Source organism: Carex rostrata, chromosome 24, assembly GCF_964058835.1.
Source record: "Carex rostrata chromosome 24, lpCarRost1.2, whole genome shotgun sequence".
NCBI classification, from domain to species: domain Eukaryota; kingdom Viridiplantae; phylum Streptophyta; class Magnoliopsida; order Poales; family Cyperaceae; genus Carex; species Carex rostrata.
Genome location: NC_135941.1, coordinates 5,243,080 through 5,258,570, shown reverse-complemented (window position 1 = coordinate 5,258,570; position 15,491 = coordinate 5,243,080). Strand labels below are relative to the sequence as shown.

The 15,491-nt window shown below is 32.9% G+C and overlaps 1 protein-coding gene across 1 annotated transcript; it reads right to left on the bottom strand.

The window, feature by feature from the left end:
• Window positions 1–1,230: 1,230 nt before the first annotated feature.
• PIN6 (Auxin efflux carrier family protein) lies at window positions 1,231–6,801 on the bottom strand. Its single transcript, XM_078325825.1, has 8 exons — window positions 6,327–6,801; window positions 5,816–6,060; window positions 5,499–5,735; window positions 3,733–3,943; window positions 3,419–3,504; window positions 2,891–3,048; window positions 2,544–2,620; window positions 1,231–1,798 (listed from the first exon to the last, which is right to left on the bottom strand). The coding sequence occupies exons 1-8, from the start codon at window positions 6,764–6,766 to the stop codon at window positions 1,732–1,734; spliced, it is 1,521 nt and encodes a 506-aa protein (XP_078181951.1). The 5' UTR covers window positions 6,767–6,801; the 3' UTR covers window positions 1,231–1,731.
• Between the last annotated feature and the right edge of the window lie 8,690 nt (window positions 6,802–15,491).

Below are 15,491 nucleotides of genomic sequence, written 5' to 3'. Positions count from 1 at the left end.
TACAGAATGTAACAATATGATGCATGTATTATTATAATGATTGGAGTATATGTGATTTGTTTAGTTGTAATATTTAGATTAGATTCTTGTTGCAAGGACTATGACAGCAATGCCTATATAGATGTGCCCCAATTGTACAACCTAACACGCAAGGACTATGACAGCAATGCCTATAGATGTGCCCCAATTGTACAACCTAACACTTGCATTTTTGTTTTCTTGGATTGTACTTTATAAATTGCTGGCTAATTGGTTCCACCCAGTTGGGCATTAAGCTTCTAGCGGAAATAAACTGAAAATATAATTTCCTGTTGGTAAACTGGTACCTTACTAGCTTGTTACCACTTACCATAGCGTGTTACTATATCAACAGATGCATATGACCTGACTGGTATGTACAGAGTCTATAATTGCAAATGAAAATAATTTTTATTTTATATAAAAATATAGCTTAACGGATAGAAATAGTCTCCAACCATTTTGTACTTAGATATCTCAAGTTAAGCTCATCAGATATGAAATTGTACAATATAATTGCATAATTAATAAATTATGTAGGAAAAGTATATCACATATTTTGCCTTAAAATGGTACTCCAAGAAATGTATATGCTCAAATTTGAACATTGCGAATACAGATATGTATATGCTGCAGAGGACTGCTCAAAAAATGTTTATGCAGAGTCTTTTCTGTGGTGGTTACTTTAGGAAGGGAAAATCTGAAGAGAATCAAACGCTATTTGATCAAATGCAGGTACAAAATTTTGTACATTGGAACACACACACAGCCAATTATCCCAAAGGGCATTAAATGCACTCAAAGAGATTAGACAAATTTCGCTTGATCCAATTGATTATATAACATTATTTAAGTTTTCTTAGCCAGTGTGCAAATGGTCTTTTATAATATAAATTTACCTCATTTTCTAATTCATACAACCTTAAAGCTCAGATGATGAAATCAGACAGATAATTTGTAAAGATAAAAAAAAAATGGTAAAAGGTGAAGAAATCATGAACCTTTTCTTATCCTTGGTCAAAGTTGCACAGTAATATGAGAATCAATATCACTACCATCTAACATGGTCTCTATTTGAGATGTCATGAGTTCGGAACCAGATTGTGAAAATAATTTGTTGTAATAATAAGAATATTAAATAGTTGGATGGCTTGACCTCCAACTTTACTCAAAAAAAAAAAAAAAATTATCACTAGATTTAATAAAAAAAACTTATTTCATAATGTCCCTAATTATACAGACCATGATATCCATAAATAATAACACTCCTTTTTTGGCCACCACTAACCTTTGTAGATTCCTTTTTCATATATGCATCATTATAAATAGATCCCAGTAATCTTGAACCTATTTCTAAACAGTACATCCACTAATTGTAATGAAAAAAGGTAGGCACTTTCAATGAGTTCATTTTAACTTTAACAATAGGTTCCATTGAACACATCATTCTTACCCCTAACAAAGCATGATTACATTACATCATCACAAGTCTTTCATGCTCATACCTTTCTCCCTCTCTGTTTCTCTTCAATGGAGGAGGGATAGTTTGTGTTATTTTTTTAATCAGTGAGAACTAATTATGGTCACATGGGTGTTTGAGGTACAGTAGACATTTCCTATTTTCCAGAGATATCACTGAAATTTGAGGTTTTTATATATAAGCCACATAATTATATGTTTAAAGATTTTCCTTCTACTTGCTTGTGTTGGTTTTCATAGGCCCAGGAGAATGTAGTAGAGAAGGGTTACTGGTAATGAGACAAGCATGCCAAATATCACCCTACAAAAAAAAAGAGAATCTTAAAAAGAATTAAAAGACTAATAATTGTACTATAGATGCTTGGTCTAAAATAGAAGTCTGAATAGTAGAGTTAATTTGTTTAGGCAAGACAGAAATTAATGGGCTCAATTCTTTAGGAATTATTAAAACTCTAGCTGACTATTTCAGCTTGCTTTGGTCACACCTAGGCCTAGTCTCCGAACAGACCTTTATTTAGTTATAATGTGTTTTACACACAATTAGAGACATGTGTTTTGGGACTAAAGCTTTATTTCATGTTAGAATAATCAAGTGTAGCATATTCCAGACCATGATATAATGGTGGCGAGCATGATAACTTTTTTCCCTGTCAATGTTGTTATTGTTGTTGATGATGATATTGTAATTATTGTTATTTTTGTTGTTGTTATTACTACTATTAATTGCTATTCTAGTAGTCGTACGTAACATATATATTATTACTGGTATAATCGTTGCACTATTATTCTAGTTGTCATTGCGAGTATTAGTACTACTATCCTAAGAGAAATAAATGTAGTATAGTTTGACAAAATCTAAATGGTTATCTCAAGTAAAAATCTATCAATATTTTACTTTTTAATCAGTCTGATTTTTAAAAAATATCACAATAATGATTCAACATTGTTAACTAATTATAATATAAAGATCAATAAGATTTCATTGTGCTATATTTTCTTAACAACTGTTTTAATATATATTGTTCAATGGGATCAGAAATAATTACCCAGTGCTAAGTATATCAGGATGGAGACCATATTCCCTTGCAAATACAAACGGCACTATCCCTTGGGGCAGAGCTGCCTAGGAAAAGGAAGAAAAATATAAGATGTCAACTAATTAGTTTTAAGAAAAAAAAATTAAACCCGGCTGTGACCATGTAATTAATTGAAGTACAGATCTAAATAAACAACATGCCGGTGTGTGCTCTCAACTATAATGCTATATATGAATTAATAAGTATCACACCGGTACTGGAACAGATAGATATATACCAAAAAGGCAAAAACCCAAAAATTAATTAATTTGAACAATAAGTTTTACTATGAAGCACTACTAATATAATCCAAGTACCTGAACAATGGCGGTGTATAGCTTCACACCCCTCAGTCCAACGGCTACAGATGCACCTGTCATGATAAGGGGCCCACCTAGGAATTTAATAGCCATAGTCATCACTGCCATCTTGGTCCCACATGCAATTATCCTTGGCTGAAGCCCCATGAACAAACCTACATGTTGGTCAAAGTTACATGCAGTCACTGTTTGCACATAAAAAGGAACTTCAGGAAAAAAGAAACCCTATCAGGTTCAATTCCCTTTTTCTTTGCTGTTAGATAACACATGAATATTGTACAAGTGCCACCACAGTGCTGCAATCCAAAATACCAGGTAAGGTACTTGGATTCTGTAACGGTGGATTATAACTAATTTCTCAGGCTTAATAAAGACTTGTACGTATTTTTCCCTAAAGAAATACCAATAATAATTAACCCTTTTTTAGGAATGCTAATGCTAGGCAATTCTAATCCTTGATATGAGCCATGTTCGAATGGTTCACCTAACTAGAAATTTTTTCAAGGAAATTAATAGAATGTAAACCTAAGCTAAACATAGCCATTCCGAGTCCAGCATCTGCTATAATTTTTACTGAATTCTTCACTATATCAGGCATACTTATCTCCCACCTGGCAAAAAAGGCAATCATGAATAAGCTAATTAGAAATTAATATGATAAATATAGGCATGCTGTGAACGTATATCTATCCGGTGGGTTCAATTTTTGATAATTTTCTATACTTAGTTTTGTGTACTTTAGTGCTGGTACTGGTTGAAGGTAAAATGCACCTTACTGCAACCTTAAAGACATTCTATAATATAGCTAGAAAGAAAATGGTGGATGATAAGTTAATAACCTGAATGATATTAATGACCAAAGAAGACCAATTATGCTAGAATAAGTATTAGGGTTTCGAGAGAGCTTTCGACCAACTACTACGAGTATTAGTCTTAACATGACAAGTGCATGAGGCATCTCTTGCACATCGCTCTCTTCCTTGTTCTCTTCTTCATAGTCTTTATCCTTTAAAAACCTCGACGTGCTTCTGAAACTGAATTCTTTATCCCCTAAAATTATCAATTGGAGAAACAATTACTAAGTGCCATGTTCATCCTTATCTATTGTATTTATTTAACTACAGAAAACAAATAAGTATCAGCTTGGCTCTTATTGGAATATTTTTTTAATTATTTATATACTTTTGAGTGAAATAAAGATCTTTGAAATTTTTTGCAGATATAATTACAAGTTGAAAATTTACAATGCGGAAAAATTTTGGGTAAGGAAGGGATGTTAACGTTGCAATTACTTAATTTGTCCATGCAACTTTTTTTAAAATAATAATAGGCGTAGAGGACTTTGGTGGTAAGACAAAAGCAGCTTCCCTGGAGATTCTCTGTTACATTGTCTCTAGATGTGGTCTTTCTAGGTATCTCCTGTTAAAGTCTAAGCCCAACTAGCAAGCACCAGCAATAATCCCAGTATTTGGTGCAAAGCACCAGATATGGGTCTTGCATTTGTTTTTAAGCAAGCTGGTATACTGTAAGGATACTTTGTGGAAAATCCATGGAAAATTGCTAGTCGACTAACTGGATTAGGATGTGTTGACAATAATGAAATTTTTTTCTAAGATAAAACTTGTGGATATATTATTAATCTTATAAGTCAGTAGTATTGTCTTTTAAGTGTTATATATGCAATTTGAGTATCATTTAATATTTTGCTAAAAGTTGAATATTATAATTAATTTCAAATTGTTTGATCATAGACACAAAAGTTACGTCAAAGTTTAGTATTTTTTTTATGTATATGATATACATATATATATTATAGATCACATTTCAAATATCACTTTCAAACTTAAAATTATTTCCATATATATAATTGATTTTATAATTGTCAAGTTAATTCATCACAATGATCCCAAGCTAGTTATATTGGGTCAAGCCTATTTTCTTGATTCCTTATAAATATCTTTTTTTGGATACAATCATTATCTTATTATGCATTAATCTGGTTGGGATAAATTAATGACAGATCCTTAATTTCGTTGTTGTAAGAAATGAAGCAATGAATTGAAACAAAATAAAATATTCTAGTTTGTGTTTGATTATATATTGATGCAGAATGTGTATCAATTTGATTAACAATTACTTTTTTTCTTTCACATTAACTATGTTAATAAAAATTTAGGTCACTCCATTTAAAATTATGTCAAGAATATAAAATTAATACTCCAGTTTTGAAAGCACATTATCACTATATTTTACCATTTTATTTAAAATTCAAAAGTATCACTTTCTAGCCCACTACTGACACCTAAGGTGTCATCATAGAATTAAAATTAGACAACCAACTGAACAAGTGATTTTCAAAATGAGAGATATTGTTAATTGTAGCCCATGAAAGTTTTTTCTCTCTTGTCCAGTACAAAATTCATGCCTTTTCACTTTAAAATTTGTACAGGATTTATCTTTTTAAGGGAAAACAATGAATTCTCCTATACTAGACAAAATTAATGTTACAGAAACAATCCCTGCAAAAGAACCCTGTTCTGGCCCCTGTATGGCTACAAAAAGACTAAATAAATAAAAACAAAGAGAACAACACTAGTGTACTTACCTCCAACATCCTTGCCACCTTGTCCCTCTCTATCCCTCTCACAGTTCTCCCATACAACTTTAACTCCGGCTGCAACTGCCGGAGATGGTGGTCCCACCAGCACCATCTGACTAACGCCATCCGATCGGTCCCACTTTGTCCCACCAACGTCTCCCTCGGTGAAATTTGATGCCCGCGGTGTAGGCTGTATAGAATATATCTCCGCCCCGGAAATATTCGATATCCGTGGCGTCATCCCTTTCGAAGTTATATCATATAATTAGAAAACTTCTTAATATATATTCATATATAACTCTAGGTATGGCGTATGTACATACCGTGGGACGATGATGTCAGCACTGAACTGCATGCTGACGTGGAGGTTGACTTCCGGATACGCACATGCACCCGGCCATTCGGGTCGGTTTCAGATTCGGCATAGATTGGGTTGCACCCATCTAGCGAGATGATGTCGCTATCAACATGGATGGTTGTGATTTGTGCTGCAGTGGCTCCTGGGAATTGTTCGCGGATTAGTAATGTGGCCGCCCGGTACTCGAATAGAAAAAGTAGCAGTGTGTACCTACGTTGTTCAAATTTGAGTATAAACTATTATGAAAAAAGAAATTCAACATACTTATATGTCAAAGAAGTTTCATGCTAAGTGCCCTCTATACTTTAAACATATTTGTATCCTTATCAAAATTATGATTTTATCTTTGAGACATCAGCCAAATGATGGTGCCAATTATAAGCGGTTGGATTTAAGCACAACGGTGTGTTCTAGCTTCTAAGAAATGTGCCAATTATATATGTAATATTCTTTCAAAAGGTTATGTATATATTTACCAGACAATGCATTGGAGAACAACCAGTTGTACCATGAGCCCCTCAGTGAACTCTCCATACATGGCATGAATAAGAGGTATACCCATAACAAGTGTATTAGGCAATGTAGCAACAGAAAATATCGTAATCACCCAATCAAGTCTGGTATTACCATATCTCTGAAGAAATGACCCAAATACTGATAACATAAAAAGGACTAGAATTTTCGATAATGTGTCGGCGAGTATGAATCGGAAGTCCATGCGAAACGGGTCATTCTGAGAGATGAAGTGGAAGGAAAGAACTGGCACAGCAAAAGCAGAGACAAACCGGCTGATACCGGTACATTGTACCAGTGTGAAGAGTTTCCATTTCTTGACAGAAAAGTAGGCGGCTAGCATGGCAAAATAAAGAGGAGTGGTGGCACATAGTACTGTGTATAGGTCTTGAAGGGTGATCATATTTTTTCTTTTTTTTGTGTTGGCGCGTTTGAATTTGGCCTAGTTTTACGTTTTGGTATTTGGGGAGGTTTACATGTATATAGGCTAGTTTGAGTGAGGCTGGCGTCTAACCAACTATGGCACTGTAACATGTAACAATTTATGGTGCGGATTGTATATGCCTATGCAATGACGGATCTAGAGAGCTGGCTCAGGGTAGGCACTTGTCTACCCCTGATTTGAAATTTTTGTTAAATCTAGTGGTAAATTAAACTTGTGTCTACTTCTAAACGGACTTATGTCTACTCTTGGATCACATATTGTGTCGTGATCAAATCAGATTTTTACGTGTCATGCTGTGATGTGATCAAATTTGAAAGGATAATCACAGTACGTTAGTTATGTTTTGACCATACATGACTGGTTTGTCACGTTTGGTTATATTTAACTATTTTTTTTTCATAATGTGTTAGTTCATTCATCCTTATTTGAGCAAGATTTAATGATCCTAATTACACGTGATTCACGTGATCACATGACATGCCGCGATTAAATCTTTCGCATGACATGTCGTGTATGCCAAACTTTCGAAAGATGGTCATGTCATGAGATAATATGTGAGTCACAACACGTGATCGGCACACGTGTCGTGCCATGAAGGAAACGTACCATGACGTATCCAGTCACGCTATGGCTTTTTTAAATTCCTATCTGCTACTCCACTCTTGTTTGTCAGGAAATAAAATTGTACAATTGTCAATAGTTTGTGCCCATTTTTGACCGAAATCCTAAATCCGCCCCTGTGCGTATGTGTGCATGTCGTTTGAAGTAGCAAATAAAATACTTACCTTTACAACACCTTTGTATTGAAAATATTTAACATATCTGTACCCCAAAAAAAATTACACCCAATATTCTCATCTGTCTCCGAACTGAATTAATTGTTTGAGAAAATAATTTCAATATATTTTCGTAAAATCGGATCTAGCCTTTTTTTCGAAGCACACTGTCATGATTGTAACCTAAAATTCGTCTTTTTGCAGCTAAATTTTTCTCTCCCTTGCATGTTTACGGAAACGGTAGTAGCCACAGGCCCACAGTTGGCTGAAATCATTGCTTCAAAGGACAAAAAACAATTGCTCCTCGGACTGAGAGTGACGTCAAGGACTAAATTTTATGATCATGGTCACGGGAGAATTCAGATTCAGTGCAGTCAATACCTGACCGTCTAGATTGTAATCTGATCGTCCGTTTTATTTTACTTTTGCAGTAAATTTGGGTCAAATTACCTGATTGTTTTAATACATTTTCTTTGTCATTAGATTAAAAATTGGTTCTCAAAAACCACTAAATCAAAAGAGATTCCCTATGAGTCGTATGCTTTAGTTAGACATAAATTTTAAAACGAAAAGATTTTGATTTAGCTGGAAGTATTCTATCTCATGCGGAATATTCACTCGTCACGAGACTGAATTTTCTTCGTTACCTCACTGTTTGAGTTTGAATCCGGACCGTATGATCATAATTTTGAATTAATTCGGCCCAAATTTATAATGTAAGTGTGCAGTGGAAAAAACGTGACGTGTCATGCCACTAACACGCTGTGATTTTGATCTCATGCCGTGCCGTGTCGTGCTGTGGCTAAAATATAAAAGGGTAGTCATGGCACGCGAATGGTCACGCCACATGAGTCACATCATACCCAAACATGCTGTGACCAAACATGTCTTGTGTAACTCGCGTGACCATTTAATCAAAATTTTAAGTTAGTTTATTCAAGATTCACTATTTAATCAATATCTAATGGTCATAATTACACATGACTTGCGTGACTACATGCCGTGCTAAAATTTCAAAAGATGGTCACGGTATGGGATACCGGAATCACGACATGTAATTGATACACGTACTGTGCTGTTCCGTAACGGAGCCGGCTCCCCGTGCCATTTTTCCCATTCTACAAGTGCCCTTTGTAAGATTCATGCTAAATATAACTAGTAAGGATTCAACTCAAACGGTGTCGTACATATGAATTCGTACAAGGACTAAGTAGAGGTGGAATATATAGTTTGCTCTGTTGATTTTTTCTTTATTTTTGTTCTTTTAACTTAAATCATGTACCCTGTCAATTATGCGTAATTAATAATATTACAGTGTTGGTGTAGATAATTTTTTATTAATACAATTTTTTTACAGCTGGTGTGTAATTTTTCTTTCGAGAAAATTATGATGTGTAAATTATTTCGATAAGACGAACACACTTTTTGCTGACTCAATGAGGTAGCAAAATCATAATTTTTTCTAAGTCATTGATAAAGTTAACTGATAATAAATTCAATGTTCAATCTCTCTAACGAGGCAATAAATGTTGCACAAATAATATCTGATATATGATGAAGTTTTTATATCTTATCAGAGATGTTTATATTTATAACAAATAATATCTGGCTTTCTGCCTCCTGAAAGGAATATAAATGGAATCTAATCTTTCGATTTAGTTTCTCGATTTTTGACATTAATTGACTCTTAGTGGAATTTTTTTTAAATTAAAAACTCATTGGAAAATATATTGATTGCTTTTTTTAATCAGAAATGGATGGAACTGCACCAATGATCAATTACAGACTAATAAAAATTCCAAGATTCCCAACAGTTTTCACACAAATATGTGGCTAAGATGAAATTTAATGTATAATACTATTAATCTAGTGATAAAGACATATATCTTCTAATGAAGTAGATTATGAGTTCAAAATCTGAATAAAATTTTTTTTTTGTTGTAATAATATTAAATTTTGTTGTAATAATATTAAATTGAAAAAAAATATTGGAGACCTCCAAATCTTCTTATTAAAAAAAAAATTATAGTTTGAAGGAACTAATTAATTTACTCTTTCAACCGAATTATATTAATTATTTCAAATAGCTAGCTTACTACATTCTAGCTCAAGCCGTAAGATCGAATTTCCTAATTTATAACTTATTATAGTTTCTTATTCAATTCATAATATTTAGTTTGAAGGATTCAAATGTTTTAATTTTTTTTTATATCTCCATTACGATTTTACTTTTAAAACTTTAATGATTTATATATGATTTATATGAGATAGAAAAATAGAGATTTAGTCTATCAACTTTAATTTAATTATTCATAAAGGATCTCTTATTCAAAATTTTAATCCATAATACGTTTGGATGACACAGGAATAACGCTAACTTAGGAATAGCTGCTATTTCTGGCGAGCTATTATCAACACAGCATGTTTGGATGAAAAAAAGTGCTATTCTCAACAAAGGAATAGCTCGGGTTAGCTGCTATTTCGCTATTCCTATGAAATGTTGGGTTAGCAGCTATTCCAAATCCAGAAATAGCTGTTATTCTGGACTATTCTTTGATTCATCCAAACGCACCAGTGTAGTAAAAGATGATCATGTCGTCTAAATAATTGTTTGTTTAGTCAGTGACGGTAACCAAATTATCATGAATAGGGGATGCGAAAAGCTATTTGTGAATGAGAATGTCAAATCCGTTGAATAGTCTAATTAATCGTCCGTTTTTTCATGTAAAAAGTCATTTAGTCTGTTTAATCGGTCATTTATTGAATTATTTTATAGGTTATTTATTAGATCATGATCTATTTAATTGGTCATTTCTAAAACTCTGGAAGAAAAAAAAAAGTTACCTAAGCATCAAATCAGCTGATTTTTTTTTTTGAAAACTTGATAGTGACTACCAAGACTATATTGATAAAACTTGTTTAACACATCAGTTCCTACTAATATTACATCAATTCAAACTAGATTAGTACATCAGTACCAGTACCCATTAGAGCCCCAACATTTATGTTCCCTTTTCTACAAAATTTCAGCCATAACTTTGCTTCCTCATCAGCTCGGTATCAAATCAGCTGATGTACAATACAAATTGACTGTTAAACTCTGATTAATCTGACGGGCGCATGCCATTATTTACAATTTACGTTAAAATTACATCCTACCTAAAATTCTAAATTGATTCACTGAACAACTATAAAAACCTTATGTTCTGAATTCCAAAAGCTTGAATATATATATAAATTTTTTTTTACTGAAAATCCGTAGGCAATTTTATTGATTCAAATTTCAAAATGTTACAAGCAGCTGTTACACGATATTAGACAACAAGTGTTTTTGAAAGCATTCAGTTGTAAAAACAAATAAAAAACACACAGGAATATGTGCATCATGTGGATACAAATTTGATAATCCTTGTCTGATTGGAATTATAGAAGTCTAGTTATTGTTTTCTCTGTGCGTTTATTTGACTTGTTTTTTCTGATAGATTACACCAAAGCATAGTCGAGAAGATACTGAATCAAACCGAACCAAAAATTAAATCAAATCGGACCAAGAACTAAATTAACCGAACCGAAACAGTCATATCTCAGAGAAATATGCAGGAAAAACTACTCAATCAAACCGAAAAATAAAAAAAGCTCGAATATATGAACACTAACATATCGGGTCCGGTGCGGGACCTACGTAGTTGACTAGACAGGTGATAAAGACGAGCGCATAGGCGTGCTGGGTAAGCATGCCGCTGACCAGCATCTTCACCTTTTGACTTTAAAAATGTCTCTTATCTCTTATATCTCCAGAGCATAACAACAGGAAATGTCTTGCTGAGTAAGAATCGTATTCCGCATTTTGCTAATAAGCTGGTAAAAAGTGAGAAATATGACGAGTCATTTGAAATAGTTGTTCCCATATCGAATCAGCGGAATATTCATCGGATTAAGAAGGAAATTTTTTATATATAGAAATGATTAAAATCACACTTATGGAAAAAGAAAGAGTGTCTTGTTTTAAAATAGATCTGATTCAATGAGTTCGATTCACATATAGACCGGACTCAATGGTTCAGATCCATCGATATATGTTATTTACAAAAAAATAGACGTTAATAGAAAGAATCCTGATAACAATTCCCGCAGGTCTATCCCCGCAAAAAACCCCGCACAAACTGTCAAAAATATCATGGGGGGGACCGCTCAATAATTAATACTCCGCAGAAACTGTTAGTATTTAACTTGAAGCATCAAAGTATTTATCGTGAATTTGCAAAGTGTTAATCCCTATGCAATGATCTCTATTTAGGAAAGAATAAATCAATCCATTAGTTGTCCCCGCACAAAATTTCTTTTTTTTTTTGAATCATCCCCGCACAACTGGGGACCATTAAATAAACAATCCCCTCATAAATACTTGTCATTTATCCCCGCACAAATTTTCCTTTTTTTTTTCTGGATTGTCCCCGCACAACTGGGAACCATTAAATAAATTATCCCCTCACCCAATGATAAATACTTCTCAGACATAAGGATAAATATTTTATGATACATTGATAAATACTTTATGTTACATGGATAAAAACTTATCAGATATAATTGCAACTTTCAGTACAATATGAATGATAAATACTTCTCAGACATAAGGATAAAGAGTTAGGCTGGGGTGCTATGGATAGCATAGTGGCCTCTATGCTACGGCTCAATATTCGAGTTTCCAAAATCCAAACGGTCGATCTGAACCGTTCATCTTATTCTCCATATTAATATCTGCTTGGAGACCAAATTTTATAATTTTATGAATTTTTTTACTATTTATTAAGCCACTTTGAAAATCGCTAATCCAACGGTTTTACTGTTTTGTGCAGCCACCGTTGGATCAACAATTTTGTAAAATACTTAATAAATAGTAAAAAAATTCAGAAAAATGTAAAATTTGGTCTCCAAGCAGATATTAATATGTAGAATAAGATGAACGGTTCGGATCGACCGTTTGGATTTTGAAAACTCGAATATTGAGCCGTAGCATAGAGGCCACTATGCTATCCATAGCACCCCAGCCTAACTCAAGGATAAATACTTCATGATACATTGATAAATATTATATGTTACATGGATAAATACTTATCAGACATAATTGCAACTTTCAGTAAAATATCAATTATAAATATTTCTCAAACATAATGATAAATACTTTATGTTACATGAATAAATATTTTATGTTACATGGATAAATACTTCTCAGACATAATTGCAACTTACAGTAAAACATATGTGACAATGATAAATACTTCCCATATATAATCGTAAATACTTGTCAGAACAACGATAAATATTTTCTTGAACTTGTCAATAAGTAATGTTTAATCAAATCAAAGTATTATCATGTCAGGGACAATGATAAATACTTCTCAGACATAAGGATAAATACTTGTCAGAACAATGATAAATACTTTCTTGAACATCAATAAACAGATAAATATTTATTAGCGGGAATTGTTATTAAATGATAATATAATTAATGCGGGGATTGTTATTAGAGGACAGTATAATTAATGTGGGGATTGTTAATTAATGCGAGGATTCTTATTAAAGGCCAGTAATTAATGCGGGGATAAATGGAAATTCTTAGAGGAATTAATGCGGGGATAAAAGACAGTTTAGGGAGTTAATTTGGAGAGAGAGAATGCGGGGTTAAATGGGGGGACAGAGGTGAGGGGATCAATATAATTATTCTAATAGAAAAATCTAGAATATAGATGCTATAGAAAATTGAATCCGTATCCTCTCCAGTATTGCAGAGGATGACCCTCACTTTACGGTTTGAGATTAAATCTCAACTGGTTTGGGATTCGGATCGCAATAGGGGACAATATTTTTGGACTTTGAGATTCGTGCCAAGTTAAAAAGAATGGTTCAGATTTAGTAATTGTAAGATTCCCTTATCAGGTATTGGAGAGGATGTGAATTCACAGAAAATAAAGTTAGAAATAGATCGGTCTCAATGATGAAGATCCAATTCTGAATTGAATAAATGTGATAGCTACTGATTTTTCTTTTTACCAAATTAAAAAAAAAAAATTGAATCTTTATCATTGAGGTCGATCTACTTAGAATATGATAAAATGTGGCACTTGCATTTATCCTTTTCAACCGTTCAAAAGAAAAAATATCGATAGATCTAAACTATTGAGTCTGATCCATGTATTTGATCCGACTCATTAAGTTAAATCTTTCTATATTTACTAGAAACGAGGTACTCTTTCTATTTTACGTATGAATTTAATAATTTCTATAGATAAAAATTTCCCGCTTCGTACAGATTCTAATCGGACTGTGTCCGGATGTAAACAGAAGACCGTAGGCGAGCCCGGGCCCCTACGGATATGGACTCATAGAGACAAGAGTTTTGGAGTCCTGTCGATGTCCTATAGGCCATTGATAGCCCACAAGAGAGACTGTAAATATAGTACTAGACTTTTGTTTTACTTGTGGAGACCATTTGTGTACTGTGCCTATCCCGGAGCTTACCAATGCGGCCCACTGATGGAGATTCCCCCCCTTTAACGGTCGTATGTTTCCTTCTATTTCAATGTCCGCATTCTGAGGCTCTGAACTCGCTTTCATAGTGACAGCTCCTCTGCGATCCTGATTTCTTGTTGAAAATGTTAAACGAATCGAATTGAACCGTTGAGATCACATGTCTTGATGTGCTATTGGGCGAGTAGGGTCCGGATACTATTATATTTGGACATGTATTTTAAAAGTATTCGGGTTCTAATTTTGATTTATATAATTGTTATTTTCAAATTGGAGCGGGTTCGGATATGTATACCGTATTTAATAGTAGACATTTCAGATTTAATATTCCGGAACGGATACATGTTACAAGCATTTGAGGAATTCTTTATTCTAAAACATAATTATAATAACTTAAAACATCTCACATGATATATTATTATAATATAAATTTAAAATTTCTCCAAAATTAAAATTATATTATTATTCATATTCATAATAATACAATCTAACATAGTATATTACAAAATAAAAGTACGTAATAACTCTAATTAATTTGCACTCATGGTGTAACAGAAAGGTATTGCAATTAGAGATTTAAGGTTTTAGCTTTTTCGTAAATAGCTTTTTGAATTAAAAAAGAGATGTAATTTTTGAAAAGTAAAATATTGTAGATGTGTATTAATTTAGTTCCTAACGTATGATATGATATGATATAAATATTTGTTTCCTAAAAAATGTTACAAGTGATTGTCTTCTATAGTTATGAATATATATTTTTATATTAATTAATTACAAAGAATTGTATAAGTATTGTATCAGGTATTTATACTAATATCAGATCAGATTCGGTTGTAAGTTGGATAATTAAATCAAACTAATATCTTATTCATTACAATATCAATTCATGTTAGAATTCAAATTGAATATTAATTTTGTAATTATATCTATAATTTAACTGATTATATTTTTTAAATTATATCCTACCTAAATCAGATTTAAATCGACTTTGGTTCGAATCCGGTTCAGTTTTCAATCGAAAAACCAGATCATCGGATAAAGTAACACCTCTACTTGTATTGTTTCTGCCTTCTCTGTCTCCTATCTAGTCTTCCTCTTCTTCCTCTCTTTTTTATCTTTCTAAACCTTGATTATCTTCTCTGTCTTATCATGCCTCACTTGTAATACACATATTATCAGCTCCGATCACACACATGCTCATACCAGCAAGTTGGACTAAAAAAGATTTTGGTTTAGTTCAAATCCGCTGCTATTCTCTTTTCGTGAACAGTAACTCTGTTATCTCTTCTGTTATTCAAAAATAGTGATTTTTTATATATGTAACCAAACCGTGCTAGGTGGATCAGACCAGTCCGTTTTAGGTTCGAGTCCGGATCGTC